We start from the raw sequence: 27,918 nt of genomic DNA, 5'->3' as shown, positions 1-27,918 counted from the left end.
TGATAAATTATTTCAATAAAATTAGTTTCACTTGTACTAGTAAGAATTTTATATTTTGCTTTTAAAATTATTATTCCGGGAAGAGGTCCATAGGCTTCAAAGAACTGACAAAGGGATCCATGGCACTAAAAAGAATCCCTAAGGTAATGGAAGGAGGTCTTTTGTACTTGATCTGCAGTTTCATTAATCTAGTTTTCAGAAGCCTCAGTTCTCTCTTGCATGATCTCACCACCATGCCTCTTGGTTCATACCATATGTGTCGAGATGTGCAATAATTGTCCATCTTCCTTTGCAGTATCAAACGAACACTGCTTTTGTTTGATATGGTAACAGTGCAATTCATAACAGAAATGCTTTTCATATTTATTCCAACAGTTACTGAACAAATCCTATGTGTAGTTATTATGATAGCCAAAGAGGATGCTCAGTCAAAAAAATGACTGTTCTTTATCAGCTTAAAATATGTGTGTGTGCGTGTGTGCACGTGAATGTGTGTGTGTATGAATGTGTGTGTATGCCATAACTTCTTGATTTATATTTCCCCTGCAGATCTTGAAGGCGTCTGAGGTTTCATGGGGACTTTCCAGCATTCCAGACTGCTGCCCTGCAATGAAGCTCTGAGTCACAGTCTTTGGGTCTAAGGTACTGGCTACGATGTGGAACCCCAGGACAGCCAACCTGATTAACCTTCACTCTAAGCAGAAGCCCAAAATGCGTCTGGCCTGAAATCAGAGCAAGCCCTAGAGAAAGCCTTCTTTGTTAATGGAAAGAAAAGAGGAGAAAAGGGTTTCCACATTGCAACAGTCTTTCCACCATTCCAAAGAGCCCACCTTTCTTATAAACCAAGCTGTTCTATTTGGTGAGTCCCATTCTAGCTTCTTGCCAGAAATAGAGCATGACAATCGGGGTGGAAAAATAAAGACGAACCCTCGGAAAAACAGACCTGGAACTGTAATTCTCTCAAAGCAGTCCAGTAGGAGGATTATGTCTGAAAGCCAGCCCAGGCCCCCCGTGATCCCATCCCGCAGGCCCGGGTTCCGGGTGTGCTATATCTGTGGCCGAGAATTTGGGTCACAATCCCTTGGCATTCACGAACCCCAGTGCCTGGAGAAGTGGCGTGTTGAAAACAGCAAGTTGCCCAAGCACCTGAGGAGGCCAGAACCTTCCAAACCACTGCCTCTCAGTGGAAGTGGGTCCTACAATCTTCAGGCAGCGAATGAGGCAGCCTTACAAAGTTCCCAGGCTCGGCTGCTGCCCTGTGAGTCCTGCGGCCGCACATTCTTGCCAGACCGGCTTCTCGTTCATCAGAGAAGCTGCAAGCAGAAGGTTGAGGGACCTAGGGCACCAAGCCCGGACAGATCTGATGATCTTGCTGGTCTCAAGAAAGCTTCCAGTGGCATCACAACCCGACCGAGGACTGTCATCTGCTACATCTGTGGGAGGGAATTTGGTACCCTGTCCCTTCCTATCCATGAGCCCCAATGCCTGGAAAAGTGGAAAATAGAAAATGACCGACTCCCCAGGGAGTTCCGCCAGCCACTCCCACAGAAGCCTCAGCCCCTTCCCACTGGACAGCCCAACCACACAGGGCCACGTCAAAGTCAGCTCGTGTCCTGCCCAAATTGTAGTCGGACCTTTGCCCCCGACCGCCTTCCAGCACACCAGAGAAGCTGTAAAGCTCAACCTAGTGGACCGAAATTTCAGTATTTGACATTAGGGAGTAGAGGTGGCCTGAAAGAGTCCACTAATTCCAAGCCTCAGATGAATATGGCAGCATGCCCTGTGACTGATAAGGTAACTTGTGCCACATGATGCGCGTCGGGTAGGCCTGGGGGTATGTTCTACCTCCAGGGGAATGAGAGAACAATGCCCCCGGAATCAGCTGCCTCATCCCCTAGGATGGTTTTCCTTCAATGCCCATTTCTGCCTCAGTGAAACCTAAGCTGACCCCCTGTTGGACACTGGGGCTATATCTCCACTGGCATAGCAGATATAAAAATATCCTTGCCCGGTGGGTCCCTGGTCCTCTTTCATTCTGCTGCCTAAAAGAGAGATAGACTTCTTTCTTCTCTGAATCCCTCATACCAATAATCCTTGGGAGAGATTGTTATTTGAAAATGAGTCAGTAATGCTGTGTCTACATTACAGAGATATAATTCCCATTCCAACAGCCAATATTTATTACTGGTTTATTTTAGTAATCTACCTTAGGAATTCACTTTTGGCAACACTGGGTTATGCTGAGTTTATCGTACTAAAATAGAATCTGTGTCAAAAACCCCAAATGACTTTAGCAGTAATTAAGCACTGAAGCACTTGTAGAAATAAACATGCTCTAAAGTGTAGCACTGGAAAAGACCCTGATGCTGGGAGGGATTGGGGGCAGGAGGAGAAGGGGACGACAGAGGATGAGATGGTTGGATGGTATCACCGACTCGATGGACATGGATTTGAGTAGACTCTGGGAGTTGGTGATGGACAGGGAGGCCTGGCGTGTTGCAATTCATGGGGTTGCAAGGAGTCGGACACGACTGAGCGACTGAACTGAACTGAACTGAAAGTGCAGCATGTTTTCTTTTCATGCTTACACGGCTATAGTATATGGGGAATTAACCCCCACGCAGACCAAGAGTCAACTAGGCGTGTTCATGGATCTGGGAAATGCTCAGTTCCTGCTGCTGCTGTGTACCCCATGTTTGGGTCAGACATCAGGCCGTGACCCCTGATTTGGGCAGTTGTAAATAAGCATGACCCTAGGGGTCCCCAGCCTATATAGTGAAGTGTCCCTGGGTCTTGACCTGAAATTTCATCATCAACCAGGATTGGGGAAGGTTGCTAATGAGGGTGGCTACCTGCAAGATAAGGTGTGGTCCATGGGCTTCCTTCTGCCATGATGTCAGGGAAGTGGTTGTGTAGCCACGTGTCACACTTTACAGAACATCAAATCATGAGAAATAGGAGGCGATCAAGGTCTTCTCTCTATGACTTGCTGCTTGAAACACCCCACCTGGAGGGGTTCTTTAAGTGAACTATTTTCAGGAAACTAGGGTAACCCAAGCTAATGTAAACAGTTAAACCAGACTGATTGGGGGGAGGGAAGGCATCCTTTGTTTTTAGTCCAGTTGTTGTTCATTACTTTTTTATTTTTTTATCACATTACTTGGGCAAATGTCAGGCACGGTTTCCAAACTTCCATGTTTAAAATGAAATGATCTTTCACTTACTGGCTCAGAAGATTCCAAAACAATGATTCTAAAGTCGAAGAGTCAGACTAATGGGCATATTTTCCGATGAACTTGAAGAAAGAACAGCTAGTTTCTTTGCCGAATGAAAACCCAAACTCATAAGTGTGGCATGGGCTTCAGGCTGGTCTCATAAACATGAACTGTTTTTCTCATCTTTTGGCTGTTGCTTTTCTTCCAAAACGTGTGGGGTCTGGATCCAGCGAGCAAAAGAATCCATGTCTTAGAGCCACAGATTAAGAACTCTGATTAGTGTTCGGACATTCAGCACTGCTTCCTGATTGTATGCATTTTCTTTAAATGTTCTCATTACAGAACTTGAGCTAGGGGAGAGTGTGGTCAGAATGCTCATGCTGGTTGTTGTAACACAGACTTTGTGCTCCCAAGAGTGGAGCCAGCAGGCTGAGCAGAGCATGTTCTCACTCAGTCACAACTGCTAAAACAGGCTGGCCTGGGCCCCCAGCTTCACAGGAGGATAGCTCCTGACTCACTGAGTCATCTGGAGAGGAGACTGTCAGAACGGGAGGCCAGTGATGGCTGTCAGTGACTTTCATGTTTAGATCAGAGGGAGTCCGTCAAAACAAGGGCATCAGGAGGACACGACAGCTATGTCAGAGCATAGCCAACTCTGCTCCTGACCTGAAGAGGCACATGTCAGTGAGAAACTGGCACCCACCACCGTCAGATGTGTGTTGGCCTGTTTGGGGACCACACAGGCTTTAGTGGAGGGCATAGTAAGGTCATCCAACCTAGGGTCCCTTCAGCTGCCAGATCTGGAGCAAGCTAGGGTTCATTAAAATGGAGAAAACTCCTAGGCTTCCAAGAGGAATAAGACCTCTTGAACCAACAGACTTTATTCCTTCCCTTGAAAAGACATTTGCCACTGCATTGCGCTTTCGGCAGAAAGCCTCTCCCAGGGAACGTAGTTTTCTCTTGTGGTTGCGATTGGACTCTATCTATTGCTGTTTTTCTTTTCTTTGTATTATGTAAGATTTAGATAGTGCAGCGAATCGTTCATTTCCATAAAGAAAACGCCCTGTGCATTATTGGATTTCAGAATTTCATCTGCCTGTGGCGGCCGACTTTTGGCTGACTGTGAGACACACGCGTGGTTTTTTCAGTTCAGATGCTTGCTTCCTTTCTCCTCGTGCCAGTTAGAACAATTTCCCTCTAGAATCCTTGATCTGACTTCATGTTAGAATCAGCAATCTTGCCCAGTGTTTTCAGGGGGCTCAATCTCATAGTGAACTCAGGTGAGAAAAACATTTTCAGAATTATGACCACAGAACTGGAAAACAGTTCACTGCAGGTGGGCAACAATGACTGTTTCACTGGCAGAGTGAGTTACCCTCTGCTCAGAGTGTTCCTCCTGCATAGACTGGCTCGGTTCTCTGATGACAAATGCTCCTGTTACCCTTCGGTCAAATCTAAACAAACAAACACTGCCAAGATCCCTAAGACAATCCCCCCAACCCGTCATCAATGGGCATTCTGCGCCAGCCCTGCTTTGCCACTCACCACGGGATGGGTTTGAACTTGTCCTGTTGCTTGTCATCCAAAATCTAAGACTGAATTCACTCTCTCTGATTGCAGTGACGTTGTGAAAGACACCAAGCAGTATGAAAGAGGAATGACGTCCACAAAGTGGATTTTTATTTAAAAGGGTTTGCTCTACTATTACGTGATGTCAGAGCACCATCGCACTCCCCCTTTTCCCTCTAGGAGAAGCAAAGCCTGAGCAAGCAATGTCCTATTTAGCAAGATTTTAAAAGTCATGTTACTTGCAGATGAAATGTGATGCATAATGTGGGAAACTAGAGATTATCAGTTTAAAGTTTAACGTGATCCTTTGATTTCTGTTTTAGCAAGCAGTGCCCTCAGTGATGCTGGAAGTGCAAGAATGAAGGTCACTATTGACCCTTATTTTAATATGAGTGGACATGTTTTAATATTTGCCTTTAATATTTGGGGAAAAGTTTGCCCTTTTCTATAAGCTGATAGTATTTCAGTCTTTGACTTAAGGCCTTCCTGGCTAACTGCAACACAGATTGGCAGTTAATTAAATATTACTACAACCCAGAATGAAGGCTTTGTTTAACTACCTTTTATTAGTTACATAATGCTTGGGGTTATTTTCTTAGTATTTTGATGATAACATGTGAAACACTCTTTCTAAAAATCCGATAGTATGTTATAAAATAGGCATTATTTTTCTTCAGGGAAGTCTTTTTCTTTTTTTAAGGAAGATTTGTCTCTCTGGATGCAGTTTTAAGCTACCCTTAGCGTCCTAGAGGTCTGAGCTGCAATCCCGTCAGACACGTCTCCAGCATCTGGTGCTGCCATCTGCTGTTTTCTTTCAGAGTAATGCCTTCCAACCTCAAAAATATTATTTATTGACTTTCTCTCTGTGTTACTTCCAAATATATTTGAAAACGTGCCCTTATAATTCAAATTCCATTTATTTAGGACTACAGTTCTGTATTTGGTTTAATATCATCCGTGCTGTTCCATCGCTAAGTATCTCATTCTCCAAAGGCAAACCTCTTAGTTAGAAAGTCACAATCGGAGACTTGGAAAGACTCAGAGGGGCAGAGTGGATGGGCTCACGTCGTGCAACACTGTTAAGGGGTGTGTGTGTGTGTGTGAGAGAGAGAGAGAGAGAGGTAAAAAGTGCTTGTGCTGCGTGCTTAGTCACTCAGTAGTGTCCGACTCTTTGCAGCCCCATGGACTGTAGCCCACCAGGTTCCTCTGTCCATGGAATTTTCCAGGCAAGAGTACTGGAGTGGGTGCCAACTTCCCAACCCAGGTAAAAAGTATTTGGAGCTTATTAGGAGGCATGCAATAAAGGGAGATAACTTGTACTGAATGCATTTATGGTCGGTACTTTATATTGATATTCTCATTTTAATCTTCATAATGTTACTATAAGACAGCTATTATCTCCCTACTTGAGGTTTAGCACCTAACCTAGAGTCACACAACAGGTTCAGTCATGGGTGTCAGAGCCAGATGTGTCTAACTCCAAAGACCCACACCTTTTTATGTCACCAAAGAGAGAAGCTTACATGTCATACGAAAAGGGTAGGGCTATGCTGCCAGGCTTATGAGTATTAGTTAAGCAGGGTTAAGAGGACAAAAGTCTGTTCATTCAACAGATCATTCTTGTTAGGCTTTCTTGAGCTTCCATGGTGGCTCAGATGGTAAAGCATCTGCCTGCAATGTGGGAGACCTGGGTTCGATCCCTGGGTCAGGAAGATCCCCTGGAGAAGGAAATGGCAACACACTCCAGTACTTTTGCCTGGACGGAGGAGCCTGGTAGGCTATAGTCCATGGGGTCGCAAAGAACTGGACACGACTGAGCGACTTCACTTACTTACTTTGGACTAAGTACTAAATGTAGAGTCATTAAAAAGACACAGTTCTTGATCTCATGGAGTTTTTAGCCTTATGGAAGAGATGATATGAAATAAATAAATATAAAATTTCAAGTTGTAATGTGACAGTCTAATGGTAGGAGGTAGACATTCAGGTTCTTGGTTAGAGAAAACCTCTGGGAGAAAGTGACATTTCAACTGAGACATGGAAGGTGTGAAAACATTAGCCAAGAGGATGTTGGGGCAAGGGAAAGGCAGGAGGAGGAGACATTCTGGCCAGGAGACATTCTGTGCGAAGGCCTTGAGGTAAGAAAGATCTTAAAATGGAACTAAAAAGTCCACAAGTAGTTAGAGTCAAATTAAGAGAGGGGCAGGCACACACCATAAAGCTGTGGAAACAGCAGAGTTGCCCAGTGGACACATGGACGCCCGTTATTCAGCTGTTGCAGGAATCCAGGTGAAAGTGGATGAAAGCCTAGCCTAGGGTGTTGGTATCAGAGATAAAAATAAGGGATAGTGGGCAGAACCTGATAATAGTTGGGATGTGGAGGAGTAAGGGAGAGGGTTGAGGATGACTCCCAGATTTCTAAATTGAGCAACTGTACCAGTTATATCACTTTCTAAGATGAGAAAAACTTGAGAAACAGATAGGCTATTGTGGATGAAGACCTGTTGTTCCATTCTGGACATAACTGAATTCACACTTGTGAGACATTTTATTTATTTATTTTTTTCATTTATTTTTATTAGTTGGAGGCTGATTACTTTACAATATTGTAGTGGTTTTTGTCATACACTGACATGAATCAGCCATGGATTTACATGTATTCCACATCCCGATCCCCCCTCCCACCTCCCTCTCTACCCGATCCCTCTGGGTCTTCCCAGTGCACCAGGCCCGAGCACTTGTCTCGTGCATCCAACCTGAGCTGGTGATCTGTTTGACCATAGATAATATACATGTTTCGATGCTATTTTCTCGAAACATCCCACCCTCGCCTTCTCCCACAGAGTTCAAAAGTTGTGAGACATTTTAAATAGGTCTGAAAGAATGGTGAAGGTTCTACAGTGGGTGGAATTGGGTAAGCACAGAACGTATGTGTAACCAGTGAGGGGTAGAAGGACAGTTTTATTTGTGATGAATGTATATGTCTTAAGTTATTAAACACAACTAACAGACATTGATAGAGGAATATTTCAGCCAAGATAATATCTTAAGACAGTGCAAGCAGGTGGAGATCTATTTATACTATATCTCTATCATTCATTGAAAATCATTTTTTGTTATAGTCATTTGTAACTATAAGACTTTATTATTTTCTTCCCAAATAGAAACTAAAATTCCTATGAGACTGGCCAAAAAAAAAAAAAAAATGCTTGTGAGACATCTAACTAGATAAGTTAAGCTGAATATATGTTTGAATCTCAAAAGAGGAAGGGGGCTGGGATATACATTTGTGCATTGTTAATATATATTTAAAGTCATCAGAATGAGTGTAGGGCTCCAAAAATCAACACAGGACTGACCCTGAAGCATTACAGTGTTTAGGGGTTAGAGAAGGAGCTGGAGAATGACTGACTGGAAATGCTGGATAAATGACTTGAGAGTATGGTGCCCTGAGAACTGTGACAGGAGGAAATGTGGAGAATAAGGGTGTGGGGAACAGTATGCAATGCACAGAGGTAGGATGAAGGATGGAGCAAGGTGAATGCCAGAAAATCTATTTGATTTGGCCATGTGGATTTAGTTTGACAAACTTGGAGAGAACACATTCAGAGTCATGATGGGGGCTGCAGAGTGTATGGGAATATTGGATGTGTTTTGAGAGAAATTTGGCTTAGAGATCAGGAGAGAAATAATAGGTAGGCTAGAAATAGAGATTTTCGGTTAAGAGAGGCTCCCTTAAAAGATGTGAGCTTGTAGACTATATTTGATTCTTTTGGATTAGGAGCCAGTAAAGAGAGGAAGGTTAAAAAAAAGCAGGAGAGGGGATAAGAGCAAATGTAAAACCTGAAAGAGAAATGGGAACCAGGCCTGGGGTTCCAACCTGTGAAGTGGAGGGGTTTAGTGCCAGGGGATGTTTCTCTATTTCAGGAGGAGGTTGAATGCAAGTGAAGGCAAGTTTGTAGGCTGTTGGTGGGAAGATAAAGGAGCTACAGTCGGTTAGCTTGTATTTTCTCAGTGAAATGCCAGGTAGGCTTATCAGGACTATCAGATGAGGAGGAGAGATGTGTAAAGAGAGAGAGAAAAGTGAAACTTAAGGGTCTTCTTAGTCCTTTGTCTGTTCATGCCTTCAGTTAAACCAAGTTTCTGAAATCAAGACTAAGGCTCCTAGAATCATTTGCCTCTGGTTCCTAAACACAAGAATGACTTGGAACTCTTCAGAAGTGGTAGAGAAAAGTTCAGTGTGGTCCTTCTGGTGGTTCCTACTCATATAGTCATCTTCAGTGGCCCTAGTTCACCTACTCAGACTCAGCAGTGCTGATGTCATGAAAACTAGGCTCGACCTCACAAACCACCCCTTGATGACGCTGCCAGCTGGGCCACTAATAGCCAGCTCCACATGCCATTTCTTCATCTTTTCTTGGTGCCAACCATGCCTGAATATCAGGGCAGCATTCTAGGATCCCACGGCTCTCAGGTGAACTAAGTGCAACTTTAAGGTAACAAGACCATTCTCTTCTGCACTGATGGCCCTAGAAGCCAAATCAAAGGACTCTATGTGTGTATACAGCATGTGTGAATTGTATGTTGAGGGTGACAGTTACACATTTTAGAGCAACAACATCATCAGTGAAATTGATATATAGCTTCCTAACATAGAAATTTGAAAGTAATACTCACCTATACAAATTCACCGACTCGATGGGCATGAGTTTGAGTAATCTCCAGGAGTTGGTGATGGACAGGGAGGCCTGGTGTGCTGCGATTCATGGGGTCGCAAAGAGTCAGACATTACTGAGCGACTGAACTGAACTGATACAAATTATACTCTAACATATTCATTTTTTAAATTTAATTTAATTTTTATTATATATATTTATTTTTTAATTGAAGGATAATTGCTTTACAGAATTGTGTTGGTTTCTGTCAAACATATTCATTTCTAAAAGTAAGCCTCAAATTATAATTATATATCACATATCCATAGAGAGAGAGGCCATAATAGATATAGCTACCTCTCTCAGAGCCCAAAGATAAAAGCAACAATAGATGGTCATGTATGTAACAATTGGTGCTCCAGTATGTGCCTTTCTGCTTCTCTGAAAAGAAAAATACTGATTGTAACCTCTGTGAAAGGAGAGGATCACATATTACAAATTCAAATATTATTTCAAGCCTGAAATGAACAGAACTACAATATGCTGTATTCCCAAGGAATTTATCTAGCTTAAACGATTTCATGTGTCTTCCTAAGCCTCCTCTCCATGTTACCCTCATCTCCCTTCTTCCAAACCCAAACACACACACATCCACATTTTCCAGTGATAGATGCTTAGGAAACCTTTATGTAATGACTGAATGGATATACATAGTTCTTAGAAATCCATATTCCAAGGTCAACAATTAAAATCTCTCCCCAAATTCTTAGCACTCCACCAAAGGCAGTGTGACACAACCTTGTAAAAGTTCCATTGAAATGGAGGTAATTGTCCTATGAACAGGCTTTCACTGCTAGATGTGAGGACAAGTACAACTTTATGAAGAACGAAATCATTGAGGGAATTTGACATAGGACTAATTCTTTTACTTTCCCTTTATACTATGTAACTCATCTCCTTCTTACATCCATTGTCTCTTTCACATATTTATCTTTCTGAGGCTCTTATAGGCAGAGAAGCTTTATTGTTTGATCAGTAAGTCATGTCCAACTCTTTTGTGACCTCATGGACTGTAGCCCACCACGCTCCCCTGTTCGTGGGATTTCCCAGGCAAGAGTACTGGAGTGGGTCGCCGTCTCCTTCTCCAGGGCATCTTCCCAACCTAGGTATCAAACCTGCGTCTCTTGCATTGGCAGGCAGATTCTTTACCACTAAGCTACCAGGGAAGCCCTATAGGGAGAAAGAGGCCCTGCAAAATTGAAGAAGGGTCTAATAAATGGAGGAACTCAACGAATTTCCAATAATCCTACTCCAAGCATCAACTCTGATGCCATGATCCTGTCATTAAAAGTCCCTAAGCAACTTTCACATCTACCTTTGTTTAAGCAGAGAAGGTAAAAACATAAAGAGATCACTTGTCCCAAACTAAAGCTTCAGGAAATCAGAGGTTGAGGGAAGAGAGAGAGAGAAAGGGAGAGATTGGAACCAAAAACTGATAAGAAAGGAGAAGACAACAAATAACAAAACTGTTTCTTAAGGATAGAATCCCTTCTGTCTTATATCCAAGATGATATCTTTCTTCTTTTCATTGGAAAACTTCTTTCCTGGGCCTTTCACAGAGCTGGGGGCCCTCTAGCATACAAGCTGTAGACAAAAGCAGGCTTTGGAAGTAACTCTGCTCCCATGTTCCAGGTCAGATAGTGCCCCTGCTGTCCTTTTTTTTCTCTCAAATTTTAGAAGCTGGAAAATCTGAGTGCCTGCCACAATTATTAGGTTTTTCCTGTCTTCCCCCATTGCTTCGTTTTACCCGTGACCCGGAAGCCATCTGAATGTGAAGATCAGGCCTGGAGCCAAACTGAAGAGCCCAGGAACCAAACGGCAGGGCCACACCCATTTTCTTCAGGGAAAGTTGCTCTTACCAGACTTTGCCAAGAGGTTGAATCCATACCAAAAACACCTCACTTTTCAACCAATATCTCTCCAAGGGATCAGTAAAAAAAAAAACAACAACCACTTTTATCTCAAATATGAAAAGAAAAAAGAAAAGGAAAAAACTTTAGCTAAGAAACTGTATTCCTTTCATAAACAGAAGCTCTCATTTGGATTTCATTCTTTGACTTCTATTTTTCAGCCTTTGTTATCTCAGGACGAGCAAGTAAATAACTAAAATGCCAAGCATATATTCAAAATACCAATAGTTTGTTTTTAAAAATCAGGTACATGAAAATTCTCTAATGTTAACAGCATTTCCAAATGAATGGCCAAGTCTTTCTTATTGTCAAAAGGAGCAAAACAAATCCCCAGATCACATGTAGCAGACTCTTTAATAGTTGGCCAATAGACAGACTGGATTGGAAAATTCCTTTACGTGGCATCCAGTGATTTCCAAAAACAATTTAATTTCAAACAACGATCCTTCCAGATGTGACATTTGGGTAAAATTGTTTGAAAACACTAGAAGTAAATGTGAAATACCAGTGGTTTTGAGACAAACTGCAATTGTTGAGGTTTGAGACTGAACTACATAGTTACTCCTATATAGTAAAATACTACTGATACTTTTTCTGCATATGTAGGACATGCCTGGGGGGAATGGAAACTTGATTATACACTTTCAACCTCAGTCAGTTTGCTTGAAATTGTTTTAAATGGCCGCAGGCAAAGTTCTGACTTTAGGACCGGCTTTGGGTCACCTGGATCTCCATTCCCTTTCATCACCTTCAGCATCCCCTTCTGCCCTTCACAACCCCCGTCCTTTGATATTGTTGGAAGGGGGTTGGGAAAATCTGATAAAATTCTTCATAGAAAACTCTCATAGGACTATTTGCATTTTGAAAGAGGATCTGGGGAGAAAACAGTTTAATCCAAAGGAATGAGTTTTTGAGGTAGTCCAGAGGGCAGAAGTAGAAATTTTGTGGATTTCTCTCAAATCCCATGCATTGGCTGACTCTGGGAACCTGTAGGCAGAGCATGATATTCAGCTGACCATGGATGACCTTCCCCCTCATGTTTCTAGAAGCTGCAGAAATCAAACATATCTGGAATCAGATGACAGATACACAGTGAAATCACACATCTCTGAACAAATGATTTCTCCTTACCTCAGTTCCTTGCAGCAAGAGGTTAAACATGAGAATAACTGCGAAGAACCTGGGATCATGTCTGACGAACAACCACATGTCAATACCTCCCTGTTTCCTTCGCAGTGGCAGTGCAGGCAGCCTAAAGACCTAATGGCTGGGTGAAAAGCAACCTTACCATTTACTAACAGCTCAGTACCTCAGTCTCCTGGTCTGTAAAGTGGGAATACTGCATTTTATCCAGAGCATTACTGTGAGAAGTATTAAGATAAATCCTCGTTAAGTGCTTACTACAGGGACTGGCACTTAGAAAGTGCCTCGTAATTGTTAGCTGCTTCTTGGTCAGACATTTTCGATATTGGGACATACACAAGGATTCCTTTCTATTTTATATTGGAGTATGGTTGCTTTCCCAATGGCACTAGTGGTAAAGAATACACCTGCCAGGGCAGGAGACACAAGAGTTGCGGATTCTATCCCTGGGATGGAACAATTCCCTGGAGGAGGGCACGGCAACAGTCAGTATTCTTGACCGGAGAATCCCATGGACAGAGGAGCTTGGCGGGCTACAGTGCATGGGGCCGCAGAGAGTCAGACACTACTGAGCGACTGAGCCTCAAGCAAGCTTTACAATATTGTGTTAATTTCCACTGTACAGCAAAGTGAATCAGCTATATGCATACACACATCCCCCCTTCCTTGGATTTCCTTCCCCTTTAGTTCACCACAGAGCGTTGAGCAGAGGTCCCTGTGCCGTACAATCCGTTCTCAGTTGTCTATTTTATACATAGTAGTGCATATATGCCAATCGCAAATCTCCCAATCCCTTCCAACCCCTCCTCCCCTCTTGGTAGCCATACTTCTGTTCTCCATGTCTTACACTAGAATTTCTAAGAGGTTTTGCTCTTTTTTTCCTCAAGTATAAGGAAGAAAAACTTTCCCTCTTGTTTCCCCATCTGACCTCACGGTACGCTATGATATGCCTTGTGCACTCACCACAAACATTTCAATTATTTGGCCTAATAGAAGGGAGAAGGAGTGTGGAAAATCTAAAACAGAAGCTATGGCCCAAATTCTTTATGTTCATTTTGTCAAGCAGAAAGAGGAACACTGTGAATGGAAGGACACCCATCCAAAAGGTGCACAGTCACAGAACAATTCCCTCAGGCCTTGGCAGGGTGGTCCCTGCTTTAGACAACCTGGGTTCCAGCTAGAAGTGAGGGAAGCAAAAAATCCTCCAGCAAGTAGATGACTTGAGGGTCGTGCACAGTTCCTGGGTGCTCTTGTGCTCTTGGACTCTCCTCCCTTCATAGAGGGGCTTCTTTTGCCTATGCATAGGTTTCTAGCTTCCTGTCAAGTTATGTTCAAATTGCCGAAGTGCTTATATTCAAAGAGAGCAGGGAAATTTCAGTGTGACAATCACTAATATATTGCTGCCTACTTATTTTCTAAAGCGGCTGCCCTACTCCTTAAATTCCAGAGCCAGAGGTTCATTCCTTTGACTCAAAGCACTGATTCCATAGGAAATCCCAGCTAAAATGCAAAGATCCCCGAGATAGGGAGCAAACTATGTCTAGCCACTGGCACATTCATGCAAATTAACTAAGTTTAGCTCATTTCTTAGAAATTAAATAGAAGGTAAATACTTTTTGTTGAGGAGATAAGTGGGACACCCTGAATATTCACTGAAAGGACTGATGCTGCGGCTGAATTTCAGTTCCAATATTTTGGCCACCTGACGCAAAGAGCCAACTCATTGGAAAAGACTGATGCTGGGAAAGATTGAGGGCAGGAGAAGAAGGAGGCGACAGAGGCTGAGATGGTGGGATGGCATCACTGACTCAATGGACATGAGTTTGAGCAAACTTCAGGAGATGGTGAAGGACAGGGAAGCCTGGCGTGTTGTAGTCCATGGGTTCGCAAAGAGTCGGACATAACTGAGAGACTGAACAACAAAGTTGAAGAGAGAGTGGGAAAACAGGCTGCTCAGTCACAAGCTCTTATGCTTTCAGGGTTTGGCAGCTGCATGTAGGGCCATAGCACGTGGTGGAGAGGACAGTATCCATGAGAGTAAATCTTACCTAAGGATATTCACGTTTGAAACTTCTAAGAGCATCATGCCAGTCAAATAAAACACAAATGTCCATTGGCTGAAACTGTGCAGAGTCCATCACTTTACAGTCTGAAATCCAAAATATGAAGCAGAGAGGAAGTAGGTCTATGGTGTAGCCTGGGTGAGATGCTGTAAAGAGGACAGCCTGGTCACAAAGGACCCATGACACGACCCACAGAGTTGTGTGGTTGAGCACAGGGGCCAGGCACACAGGCTTCACGCCGGGGCTCAGGGTAATTCAGCTGCCAAACACCATCTGGATCACCTGTGGGAGACTCCAGAGCAGTGAGGCCTTTCTTGTGAGTCAGATGTCTGGGAGCCAAAGCTTCTAAGAATTTTCAGGACCACAGAAAAGTCCAGGATCCTCGAGAGGTTTCCCATCTGGAGCACAATCTTCGGAACTAATCGGTATGAGTTCAAACATCAATGGGCAGAGAGGTCAAGAAGGCTTACTCCAGGCAGCAAGTCCCTTTCTTCCCTTGTTTCTTGACAAATTTCAAGGGGAATGGGCTCTGTGCACCCCAGTTAGGGGTCTGTCAACCTGACTTACTGCCTCAGGCAAAGAGCTTAGGGAAAAAATTAAAAATATTTCCCAAATAAAGGTGGTGAATTTAAGTACAATCATTCCCACTGTTAGGGCTAGTTCTGATTCTGTCTCCAGCATGGTGCCTGGCACACGGCCTGTAATCAGAGTGTTCTTCCTCAACAGCAGCATCTGGGCTACACTTGAACTACCTCCTGAGTTGCGGTCCTTTCTTCCCAGTACGTTTCCAGTTAATGCCAGTCTCATCTGCTGACTGAATCTCAGCCATGTTTTCAGCAGAGGTCTCTGGTTTCTTTCTGCTCCTAGTGCAACTTCAATATCAATATTCAGAACAATTGCTTTATTGGCTTTCATGAAGTTGAAATGTCTATGATTCAACCCAGATACGTGCAGAAATGACCAGACTGTGCTCATGACCAGTCACACTCCATCTGAGATACTAAGTGCACACAAGCATCCAGGGCCGATTCTAGGCCATGTCCTGAGACAGGAGCGCAAGGATTGTCCTGCGTGTGCTTTCCCATGGTCACCATTTTAAACTATTACATCTAGTGACTTGCATCGTTACAGATTAATGATCACAACTAAGATGGTTTGAAAGTGTCTTAAGGTGGGTCACTTTTTCCTATTTGACTCAAAGTAGTGGTTCGGGGCACAAGGACTGTTTCCTTTTCAGGATGTTCCCACACTTCCAGTTTCCCTAATCTCTTTTTGATTCAGGTTAATCAGTGTCCACAAATGAACACAGGGCATGTGGCTGTGTTATTACAGGGATGTTATCATGCAACCTAGAAGGGGAAAAAAGGACCATCAAACTTGCAGTAGTGTTTGCTTCTAAGTAATGTGTGAAACGTGTTACTTGGGGGAAAGAGCCTGGCATTTTATTTACATACATATTTGATAATAAAGGCATCTTTTACATTTCGATATGGCTGCTTTGGCCCAGCCCCACTAAAATAGCCTCTCCAAAACCAGCAAGCCAGATACTTCAATGACAGCAAATAAATCCAGCTAACTGCAGCCTTCCAATGTGCAAATGTGGGAGGCTTCCTTTGTTCCCTGGTAGCAGGTAGATAATTATCCCTGTGACCTTTTAGAGGCACAGGGTGGGAAAGCATTTGGGAGGCTGAATGTTAGACTGATTTCTCAGTCCAGTCACAGTCGGCAACATAGACCCCAAGGAATGGTTCAGTCCATGCATCCCCCAAACCAACTTTTTGACTGTCACTTTTCAACCCAAGATGGCTCATACCCTACAAGTCTCATCCAGTTATTTGTGAATTCATTTTTTGGTGAATGCAAGCAAGCCAGGGAAACAAGTCTGAATAAAATAAAACGATCAGGAAGAGCTATCTTATGTTATGGTGGAAACAGACTTGTGCTAAATCCTGTGTTCAGATTATTTTTCCAGGCCTTTGTAACTGAATTCTAGGATTTCAGTTAAGTTGCATCATGCAAGTATTTAACTAATATATTCAACTATAAACGATTGACAAAATAAGATAACATTATTGGAATAATGTAATTTAGGATAGTCAATATTTTCATTTTGCATTGTATATTGATTTTATTCTATGCAAAGCTGTATTCATTCCTAATGTTAATTTTAATGCCAATTACTAACTGGTTATACTACTAAATTGTATTATATACAACACCTTAAATATCATCACCATCAGTCATTTCAGAAAGTAATTTGGACTCCACTTGATTTTTCCTTTTAGAACTGATTTTATTACCTAATCTCTGCCTAAGTTTTGACTCTGAAGTTGATTTTTTTATTGTTTTATTATTCTTATAAAAATGACACAAGTTCATTATAAAAATTCAAGCTGTTATACTTTTATAAGTATAAAATTAGCATAAAAATGACCCACAATTTAGGTTGACCTTAGTGAATATCATTCCAGACATCTGTCTATGTAAATAACATATAGACATGCATATTTTCATTGAAGTGAGGTCATCATATCGAAGTTATTATGATAAAGATAATATATTTAATTGAATTCGACAGTAAGAGCCAAATCAAACTGATGATATTGTTGAACTTCAGAAAAATATTTTTTCACTAAAAGAGTGTTCGTTTTTAAAGGACCCACCAACGTTAAAAAACAAAGATAAATTATTAAAGAATTTGTTTTAAGTTTTCACTCCATATTTTAATATTATACTGATTTAATTGACTGTTTGCCATGAAAGTCAGAGAATTTAGTATCATTAGCATTTTTTCACCTCTCCCTCCCTCCTCAATTTTTGTAAGGTATTTTTCTCAAGACATGTTGTTTCTCTATTCTCTATTCTCTTTTCTAATCGTAATTTCTATAGTCATTTTACCTTAGTTCTGTGTTTAAATGGATTCATTGCCAGTCTTATAAATTCATATTTCTCCATATGGTTTCACAGTTTCAGTATTTCTAAGCTTTATTTTTGCTGTTTTGGTTTCATCTCTTGATTGCTTATATTTTATGAATTGATGTTTTTCAAAAGTGTCTGTGTAGTTTATTGACTAAACAGGGATGTTTGAGAGAGTAAAAGAGGGCACTATTAATATCAGTCGAGACAAAAGGTACATTAGGGACTGTTTTACACAAAGCAGAACTTAAGACCTTCCTAAAGCCAGAGGTGGTATATTTCACAAGTTCTTGCAGACTTCCACTCAGTACTTTTAGAGGCATTTAAATGGTGCCAAATGATGCCTTGCACAAAGGAGCATCTATTTGAAAGGAAAAGTTTGATTTGACTAAAGGCCCAACCATTCCCTTCATGGGACTGATGGATGGGCTTTAGGGAGTCCACCAGTCATTCTAAGTCATATCCTTGGTTCTCCATACATGTATGATTTCTGGGGAGATGGCCATTCCACCATTAGATTTTCAAAGGGGCTAATGGCTCCATATATGTTACTAATAGGTATTTCACAACATATCTCCCCAAAGTTACATCGTTGGAGAATGTTCTCCTAACTCTCCTATAAATAACACCACACAACTATAATTTCACTTATTACTACTTAGTGTTTATTGTGTGGTTAATATAAGAAATGACCAAGTGTAGAGTGTTTCTGATCCTCTGTAAAACTGCTAGTAATAAATTTGTGTGTGTGATGTGTGCTGAGTCATGTACAACTCTTTGCGGCCCCCTGGACTGTAGCCCACCAGGCTCCTCTGTCCATGGAATTTCCCAGGCGAGAATATTAGAATGGGCTGCCATTTCCTACCCCAAGGGATCTTCCCGACCCAGGGATCAATCCAGCATCGCTTGCATCTCCTGCATTGGCAGATGGATTCTTTACCACTGTGCCACCTGGAAAGCCTCAATAATAACTTCCACTTTAGTTTTTAATATCTCTTTCAATAAGGTTCATGCAATAGTAGTTAATGTTAGGACTATTTTTTCCTTCTGACCAGTTACTATAGGTCCTTTTATAAGCTCTATTAGCTATTTAGTTGTGTGGTTCACTGTGGTTTTCTTTCTGCCTGAACACTTAGGGAGGTCATTGAAAGCTATTTGAAATGATTTGAAATAGGTATTCTAGTCTAGGTTTTCTGGAACTATGTCCATTCCTCTTCTATCAACACCTCTCAAGGTTATCCACTAAACCACTCTTTTCTAGATCCTTATTCTTCCCCTTTTGACTCAATGGTGATATTGCAAACTAAAAACAAATGGATGGATGACAGGTCATCTACATTGATTAGGAGGAAAGCTGTTAAATGTCCACTTCCCTTTGTGTTGCATAGTCTTGGCCTAAAAGATGGAACATGAGGCATTCCTGACAGAGAAAAGACATTAACTAAAGAGAAAAAAAAAAAGGCTGCATGGAAAATAGAATAATAATTCCAATAGTGGCCAGAAAAATGATTAAAAACATATGAAAGTTAGTTGAAAGAAATATACACATATGAAAACTTCCCCTGAAGTGTTCAATTGCCTCTGGCTACATCCAACCTAAACAGACTTTCCCAGGACACTGAAAGAACAAGAACAAAATGCAGTGAGCCCTAATAAGCTTGCTGTGTGGGGGCATTTATCAATAGTTGCTCCCCCAAAACAGTTCACATCAGAAATAGAGCTTATGTCGATTCAGAGATTAACTTTTTAAACTGTCTTTTTACCCTGATGTTAAAAAAGTAATGCCTCATCCCCAAAATATGATCTGAGATGTTCACAGTAAAAGTGTTAATCTAATCCTTTGCTCTGCAGAAAATCTAGACAGCTTGGCTTCCTCTTTGCCACACCCCCCTTTCATAACACTTCCTAGAGTTGACTGGCCCTGGCAGTACCCATGTATACAAGCCCCCTGGGCATACCTTCCCACACCCTTGCCTCGCTCAGCTATGCCCGTCACAGTAGCACACTAGCCAAGAAGGGGCCTTCTCCTCTTTCCACCTATAATTTGGTCTCTTCTTCGTATCTTCTTAATCCCCCACACATCAACTTCCATCTGAAAACATAAAGAGGCTGAAGAGTAAAACCTTGGCAAAGAGGGCAGCAGCAGTAACCACAAGTTGATTTTTTCAGCTTCCTCTGAAATTTCAGACTGACAGTTGTGAAATTAATGAACAGTAAGAAGTTCTCTTATCTCCATTCAGACCCATGGGGATGGATTTTTCTCTTCAGCTGTGTGTCTGGGTTACTTGCACTTCCCTCGAGCATGGCTTTAAGAGTCAGATGCTCAAGACTTAAGAATATGGAGTAGGTTGCAAGTTCAACTGCAGTTCAACCGCAAATACAGAGCATGGGGCAGGCTTTGGAAAATACAATACAGGACATCTTAGCCTTTTTATGGTATTAATTTTCTCCCACATCCCTGTAAGTTATTTTGTGCATGTCTTCTAGCCTCTGTGTCTGCCTATTTTCTTCTAATTTTTCCTTCCAGAAGAAATCTTATTAAGACAATGTGACATGAAGGTCTTCGTTTATGACCCATACCATTTATTTTGCTTACATGCTTGGTTAAGGTTCATACTTTTCATATGGAATTTTAATAAATTCATTATTCTCAAAGTCAAAAGAATAGCTCTCATTTTAAAACTTAAAAAACCTGCATTTGTCTTTCAAGTAAGTAAATATATACAAATAGTAAGGAACTTTTGTCTGTTTTTTCTGCTTTATTCTTTCTCGTAGGTCTTGAATTCCCCAAATATTTTTAAAGTCACTTTTCAAGTGTTAGACTTTGCTACATCCTAATTAGAGGGAAGGATAAAGAACTATTTCATTATTTTGATGAACATAGTGTATTCGCATAGGCAGTATAGAAAGATAGAATAAAAATATTTTTCCTCAAATAATGTGCTTTTTCAAAGACTCGGATCATCCAGGAAGTAACCCCACTTTCCGTTTTGCTTGGTCTGTATTCACTGCAGATTTACTCATCTCGAATCTGTTATTTCTGCTTGGGCATTCAGAAATATAATGTATTTCCTTCTGATGTTGATCTTGCCCTATGCTTTTTCCACTGCAGGTGTAACCCCCAACAATCTTTTTAAAAGCACACTGATTCTAAAACATGCACACACTTTACCATATTTTACGGTCCCCAGGGGAGACCACACCACCAACTTAAGTTGGTTCTGCTTTCATGCCACCCAGTGCTACTTGAGATATATTGACAAAAATCATTTAATTTCACTGAAATTTCTTGCAGCTCAACTTAACTGGACCTTTTCCATTATTCAGTGAGTATTCTTCCCTAACTGAGTCACTGTAACATTTCCCACAGTGCTTAATCCCAGTATTTTTCACTATCCTATTTCCCAGGATTGGAATCTCTTCATTCTCTGAAGATTCCTTTGCCTCATACTTAGAAGACTACATTCATTTTATATTAGCTCCACTAGTGCCTCCCTTCTCTACAATAACCTTTCTCTAAATCCATCTATTTTATTTTTCTTCCTTTTTCCCTTTCCCATTTCTATACCCTTGATCCCATCTCCTTCTACCTCTTCAGAGACTTTTTCTATTGATTATCTCTGTTCTCTTAGGACCACAGTTTCCTTCTCTCCTCCCCAAATACGTCTAACAGCAACAACAAAGCAAATCTTTAACTCTACTTCTTTCTCAAATATCATAAAGGGTATTCAAACTTTTTGAACGTGTACTTCTCTTCTTCTTGACCTAATCTTTAACTCCTAACAGCTTATTCCTTAATAACAGTTTTTATTCTTTATCATTCCATTGGAACTAAATTATCAAAAGTCACTGGCTCATCACCTACTGGCCACCACATTTCCCTGCCTTCCTCAACCACCCATTGTTCCTGGGAGCATTTGACAGACTCGATGATACCAACTTTCTGGAACCAGAATTGTTTCCAGAATTGTGAATGGAGTCTTTTGTCTCCATGCCCTGTTTCTTTAACTTTGAACTTGAACCTTTATCTCTTTAGGTTTCAATTTCCCCTGCTCAATCTCATTATTGTAGATATTCTCCCAGGGATTTTTCTCCACTTACTCTCTATATATTCCTCTTCTGGAATTTTTATGGTTTTAAACCTCTTCTCTGTGCAAATAGCTCTGAATCCCACTAATCCTGAAGTATAGGCTTCTGTTTCTTATTTTGGCTGGGCTTATTCATGTTTAAATTCCACTAATACATCAAACTCAACAGTTCCAAGACAGAATCTCTTCTCTCTCTTTCCCCAACCTGTCTTTTCCAATTTCTCCCTTTCTGTAACTGACATCACCATCTTCCCTGTCATCTAGAATAAAACATTGGTGTTTTCTTGGACCCATGATTTACTTGGGCTTCCCTGATGGCTCAGTTGGTAAGGTATCCACCTGCAATGCGGGAGACCTGGGTTCAATCCCTTGGTTGGGAAGATCCTCTGAAGAAGGGAACAGGCTAACCCACTCCAGTATTCTGGGCTGGAGAATTCCATGGACTATTCCATGGGGTCACAAAGAGTCAGACATGACTGAGAAACTTTCACTTCACTTCACAGAGCCATGAATACTCAAGCTCTCATAGATATGCTGCTCTGTTAGTAGTTTTAGATACTTTACAGCCACACAAACTTTCCTGAATTGAAGTTACAGGCTATTTCCCTGCCTCTCTGCTTCCTATCACTTAAAAAACAAAATCCAGATCTTAGCATGGCATTCAAAGTTGTTCACGGCATGGCTGCAGCCTACTTGTTCGGTTCTAGTTCTCGGTGCGAGACTGAGCATCAGGCAAACTGAATTATTCGCTAATCTCCGTAATCACCTCCAGATTTCTGTCCATGGGGCTTTGCTCATGCTGTCTTTGCTCAGCACCCAAAAGTTTCCTCCATCCTCTCCAGTCTTTTTCTTTTGAACTTTTATGTATTTACTTTTGGTTGCACTGGGTCTTTGTTGCTGCCCAGGCTTTCTCTAGTTGCGGCGAGCTGTGGCTACTCTTTGCTGAAGTGTACGGGCTTCTTGTTGCTGTCCGTTTTCTTGTTGTGGAGCATAGGCTTTAGGCACACAGGCTCAACTGTTGCAGCCTAAGGGCCCAGTAGTTGCAGCTCATGCGCTCTAGAGCACAGACTCAGTACCTGTGGCCCATGAGCCTAGCTGCTCCACAGCATGTGGAATCTTCCTGGACCAGAGATCAAACCTGTATCCCTTGCATTGGTAGGCAGACTCCTATACGCTGTACCACCAGGGAAGTCCCTTCCCAGTCCTTATCATCTAAGTTTTGCTCATTCTTCAAATACTACCTCCTTAAAGCTTTTCCTGATCTTCACAACTGGAAGACGATTTCCAACATTTTCAAACTCTGAATTTAATACATTTCAATAATATAGTCATACTATTTTCATTGGCTTAGTGTTTATATGAAAAAATTTCCCTTCCTTTTACTTGTAATCTGTTTGTGTCTTTATGTTTACAAAATGTGTTTCTTATAAACAACATATAATTGGGTGTTGCTTTGTTTTATCTAGTCTGTCAACCCATGCCTTTTACGTGTGTTCTTTGGTCCATTTATATTTACTCCAATTATAGATATATGTATGTATGTGTGTATATATATATATATATATATCTGTGTGTGTGTGTGTATATATATATATATATATATATATATATATATATATATATATGTAGAATGAAATCTACCACTTTGGAGTTTTAATCATATTCATTCTTCCTGCCTTTTTTCTTTCCTTCTTTTTATTTTTATTTTTAGATCCTCTGTTCCTCTCATCTTATCTTTGTTTGGGTCATGGTTAACTCATCAATCCTTAAAAAAAAAAATTCTCTCTTCTCATTGATTTTTTTACTTATGCCTCTTGGCATGACTTTGTACTTTAGTGGTTATTATAGACACCAAAACATGCATCTTTAGCACATCACATTCTATGTTTAAAAAAATAAGAAAAATACCTAAGAATTCTATGACAATCTATTTCAAATTTTAGTCCCTATAATTTGTGTTCTTGTTTACTCTGACTTTACACAAAAGAGAATATAAATTCCATATTCTTTTATTATTTTTCTTTAAAGAGGCCATGGTCCAAAGCAATTTTGTCATATATATGTACAAAAATACACACACATATGTGTCATATATATGTATTTTATCATATATATGTATAGTGTACAGCTTTTATTTGGGACTAGTACATGGCCTAATTTCTAGCTTTACCATCACAGTTAGGCAAGCCCTATGTTCCTGAATTGGTGAGGGTTTCTCTCAATGTTCCTGCCTCTCTCCAGTGTTGGCCTGTTACTGCATTACTAGGTGTAAGACCCAGTGGGTGGGAAAGTGTATATAGATGGTACCTGTATGCTGCATGTCAGAAGAGTTCACACAGCTGTCCTGCCCTTATTTCTGTGGCAGACAACTGTCATTTCTAACTCCTGTAAAGTTGGAGTGTGGGAGGTTTTCTTTTGTTTCTGCTGACCCACCCTTAAACTGAGGCAGTGTTTTTGGTTCATTAGTTTACCTTGCAACTTTGAGTATCCAATGGCTCAAAGATTTCTGATTTGTTCTTGTTGAGGTGGGAGAAGTGTTTCTTGTAATGTTCTATATCCTAGACAGAAGCAGAAACTCCCTATTGGGTTATATACGTAAATCTTCCTCAGATTTGGTTCTTCCAGAAACAAAGGTTAAGAAAGGACAGGTGATCCCAGGAACCTCAGTCAAGTAGTGAAAGAAGAAACAGGGAAGAGAAGGAAGTGTGTTAATGAGTAACTGTGTTGCACTCCCACTGGGGACTTCTGGAGGAAACAGCCTAAGTGGGCAAGCTGGGTCTTTATCCCCCAATTCCCATCTGTAATTGATTAGTTGTCCTGTCTCTAGGTGAAGTCTAAGCCAGATCAAAAAAAAGCAGAGAATCACAGGTGCAGCAGAAGCATTTTACATGAAGGAATGAGAGAGAGGCTACAACAGTGTCCGTTAAAAACTCTGTGCCTGTAAGGACATTTATTACTTTATTTCTCAGGCATATTGATGTACTGAGAAGGTGATTCATACCTGATTTATCTTTGTATTCTCCCAGCATGGAGAATAGTCAGAAGACAATCAATCAGTATTTATTAAATGACAAAATACCTTTTATGAAGTACCAATATGTAAAATTCTGGCTAGTTCTTCATTTCCTATTCTCCTCCAAAAGCAACATCCTCACCCCCACCTCAATCACTCAGACAATATATTTTTCTCTCAACTGCTAAAAAGGTTAATCTCACCAGAATGTTTAGATTTTTTTTTAATGTATTGATTTTTCTAGCTAATTTAAATATAGTATAATGTAAAGGTATAATTTCAAAACCTGCTAACAGGCATTTTGTATTACTTGCAGTCAACAATGATAAGACGTCCACCAACAGTTGTTTGCTATATTTGTGGTCGTGAATATGGAACAAAATCGATTGCCATTCATGAGCCACAATGTCTGAAAAAATGGCACAATGAGAACAACTTGTTGCCTAAAGAGCTAAGGAGACCAGAACCAAAGAAACCAGAAGTCAGGACCATTACTGGTAAGTTTTTGGAAAACAAAAGACTTGGCTGTATAAGGGAAGACTTTCCTCCCTAAACTTAAAAGAGTAGAGATATTCTTTTGTTACTTGCTCAAGCAACTGACATCAGCAACATTTACTGTCTTGGCCACAAGACAGTGGCCAACAGATAAAACAGTTCGAAATGCCTGATCAAAGGGTTGTTTCCAGATGCTGAGACACAAAGATGCTGTATCCTGGAAAACGGTACAAGGAGAGGGACTCACTGAAAATTGCTGTATTTCCCAAAAATTACATTCATATATCGTCAAACACAATACTGTACAAATGTGAAGCTTAACCTTTGGGGACATCTAGAAACATATTTTCAAAGAACATACTGTTCAAAGAGCAGGGGTTCCAAAGTGAAATGCTTACAAGGTCCACTGGTCAGATTCCACAATTGAGCACATTTGTCCACGTGTGGAAAAAGAGAAGGTGGGAACCATGGGGAACTGTGAGCACTGCCTCTCTCTAAAGGAGACGGCTCCTACCCAATTCTAGCTGGTGTTATCCTTAAGAAACTTAGCCTTAACTAACTTAACTTCACTATGATGTATCTTTCAATAATACAAAAGAAATTGGAAATCTTGACTTCTATATGAAATGTCCAGATTTTAAAAATTTTGCAGTGAATACTTTGTAAAGCACTGCAGAGGCCATATGAAACCTGAACTTAACAAACTGTCATGTGTGGCCTCATTACAGAGCCTTATACTTACTCATTTAGGGTGAGAATGAAGTAGTTCAGAGAATTTGCCATGCCAGCTCAGACTTGGTCATCGTCTACCATTGTCATTTTCTCCGTTGATCCCGTGATTCCTCTCGAAGGAAAACCATTCTTGGTTTTAACAGAGGTATCATTCAGTTAATTGACTCTCTTTATGTAACCATAGATTTACATATCCAGAAGGTACCTTGGAAGCCATTTAGTACCAATTAGCTCAGAACACTCTTGTTAGACATGTGACCCAAAGAGAGTTTTCTAATAACCCAGAGAGTAGAATCTAGATTGTCATGATAAAGTCCTAGGCTACCAGACGACTCAAAGCCAAAAGGAGAACTCTGCATGCAGGTGGGAAGAGAGCTCGAGATGAAAATATCCATCTAGTGAAATTAGAACATTTGCTCACAAAGAGATTGTTTACCTCTTTGAGACTCTTCCCATCATTTCTCAACTGTTTCCTTCACTCCTGATCTTCATCACTTTCTCTGCTTGAGCAGAGTTATCACAATTCTAGAAAAGAAGAGAAACTACTGGTTTGAAAGCCCTGGAGGGTTCACCAATCTCTTGATTGGCTACAGATGGAAAAGCCAGGTCCTATAATTGCACTTTCTGCAATTTTCCTCTTGGCTCCATGCTACTGTTCTTTCTGAGGGCGCCCTTCCTCTCTGGGTGAAGAGAATTCCCACTACAAAGTAAAGGCTCTAAAACTTTTAGAAATGTGATGACTCATCTTCAACTTTCCATGAATACTTGGGAATTTCTGAGCCCATATTAAAACTCATGAGTAAAGAGAAAGTCAGTACCATTCTTTTTTTAACTGGTTTAAGGCACTCAAAATATACATTCATATCCTGCATAGATAGTGACACTTCCTTTATCCAAGGGAGAAATACTAGATGGTCCCGTTGTGCTAGAGTTTTATTTCCCATGGAGGATAAAAAGAAAAAGAACATTAGTAGATTTGTTAAAGAATCTAACATTGGCTATGTTTGTATGAACCATAGATGGAAAAATCATATGAGAACTGCCTGAGCTTTAGTGAAAAAAATATATGCCGTGAAAATAATTTTTTTAAACTATGTAATACATTTTTGAGTGCCTGGCTACATTTAGGAGGGTGCTTTTTTGGGGAAATTCTAAGACATAGTCAATTTCATGTACCAAAGCCATTCTATTTAAATAAGTTTTATTAAATCCCACACTGTTTCTCTAAAATAAAGCCATATGCCCTTTTTCCTATGCTCTGTCAATGAAGATTATACATCTCTCAGCTGTCTTTGTTGCTTTCTTAAGGACACTTCTTTTTGTCAGCTTAACTATCCTGTTTGCATTCTTCACTTTAATTACTTAAAGAATCTCTGAGTTTATGGCCATAAAGAGATGATAAATTTTTAGGATATAATTTGTCTTAAATTCACTTTCAACTGTCAGTTGTGGCCTCTAAAAACATTCTGAAAGATTACAGAAGAGGAAAATAGAGACATGTTCTTTTTCTTTTGAAAGCTTATATTTAGAGTCAACTGAAAGAAAACCAAAAGTTATATTTGCAAGATAATAATGTGTAAACAAAGATGTTAATAATTAGTGAAGAATGCATATCACAACACATAAAACAATGTCTTCCCCTTTTTAAAATTCGAGGACTGAAAAACCTCTGGTTCAGGGCTAACGGTTCTCAGCCCTTAAAAGACTGAGCAGCACTTTCTTTTTTTTTTTTTGGCAAAAGCAATATAATTTGTTTAAAAGCCTCAGTCAACAGGTATTTCCTGAAAATACTTTCCATAAAAAGTAGAGTATGGTTCTCCAGAATGAAAACTGATCCATTTTCCCATTTTCTTTTTCTTTTCTTTCTTTGTTCTTTTTTTTCCCTCTGTTTTTCTTTAACTTTTCAGCCAAGGGTTTCTATGATCTCGATGCCTTAAACGAAGCTGCTTGGACAAGCGCCCAGAGCCAGTTGGTTCCCTGTAATATTTGTGGGCGTACCTTCCTGCCAGACAGACTGATTGTTCACCAACGATCCTGTAAACCAAAAGTCGCCAAGTAA

At 40.7% G+C, this 27,918-nt stretch overlaps 1 protein-coding gene across 1 annotated transcript; it reads left to right on the top strand.

The window, feature by feature from the left end:
* Positions 1–762: 762 nt before the first annotated feature.
* On the top strand, positions 763–27,918 carry LOC136167157 (zinc finger protein 474). Its single transcript, XM_065934488.1, has 3 exons — positions 763–1,794; positions 24,949–25,129; positions 27,767–27,918. The coding sequence occupies exons 1-3, from the start codon at positions 763–765 to the stop codon at positions 27,916–27,918; spliced, it is 1,365 nt and encodes a 454-aa protein (XP_065790560.1).

Source organism: Muntiacus reevesi, chromosome 1, assembly GCF_963930625.1.
Source record: "Muntiacus reevesi chromosome 1, mMunRee1.1, whole genome shotgun sequence".
In the NCBI taxonomy this organism is placed as follows: Eukaryota; Metazoa; Chordata; class Mammalia; order Artiodactyla; family Cervidae; genus Muntiacus; species Muntiacus reevesi.
The sequence above is the reverse complement of the archived record's forward strand: the minus strand, read 5'-3'. Positions and strand labels throughout refer to the sequence as shown.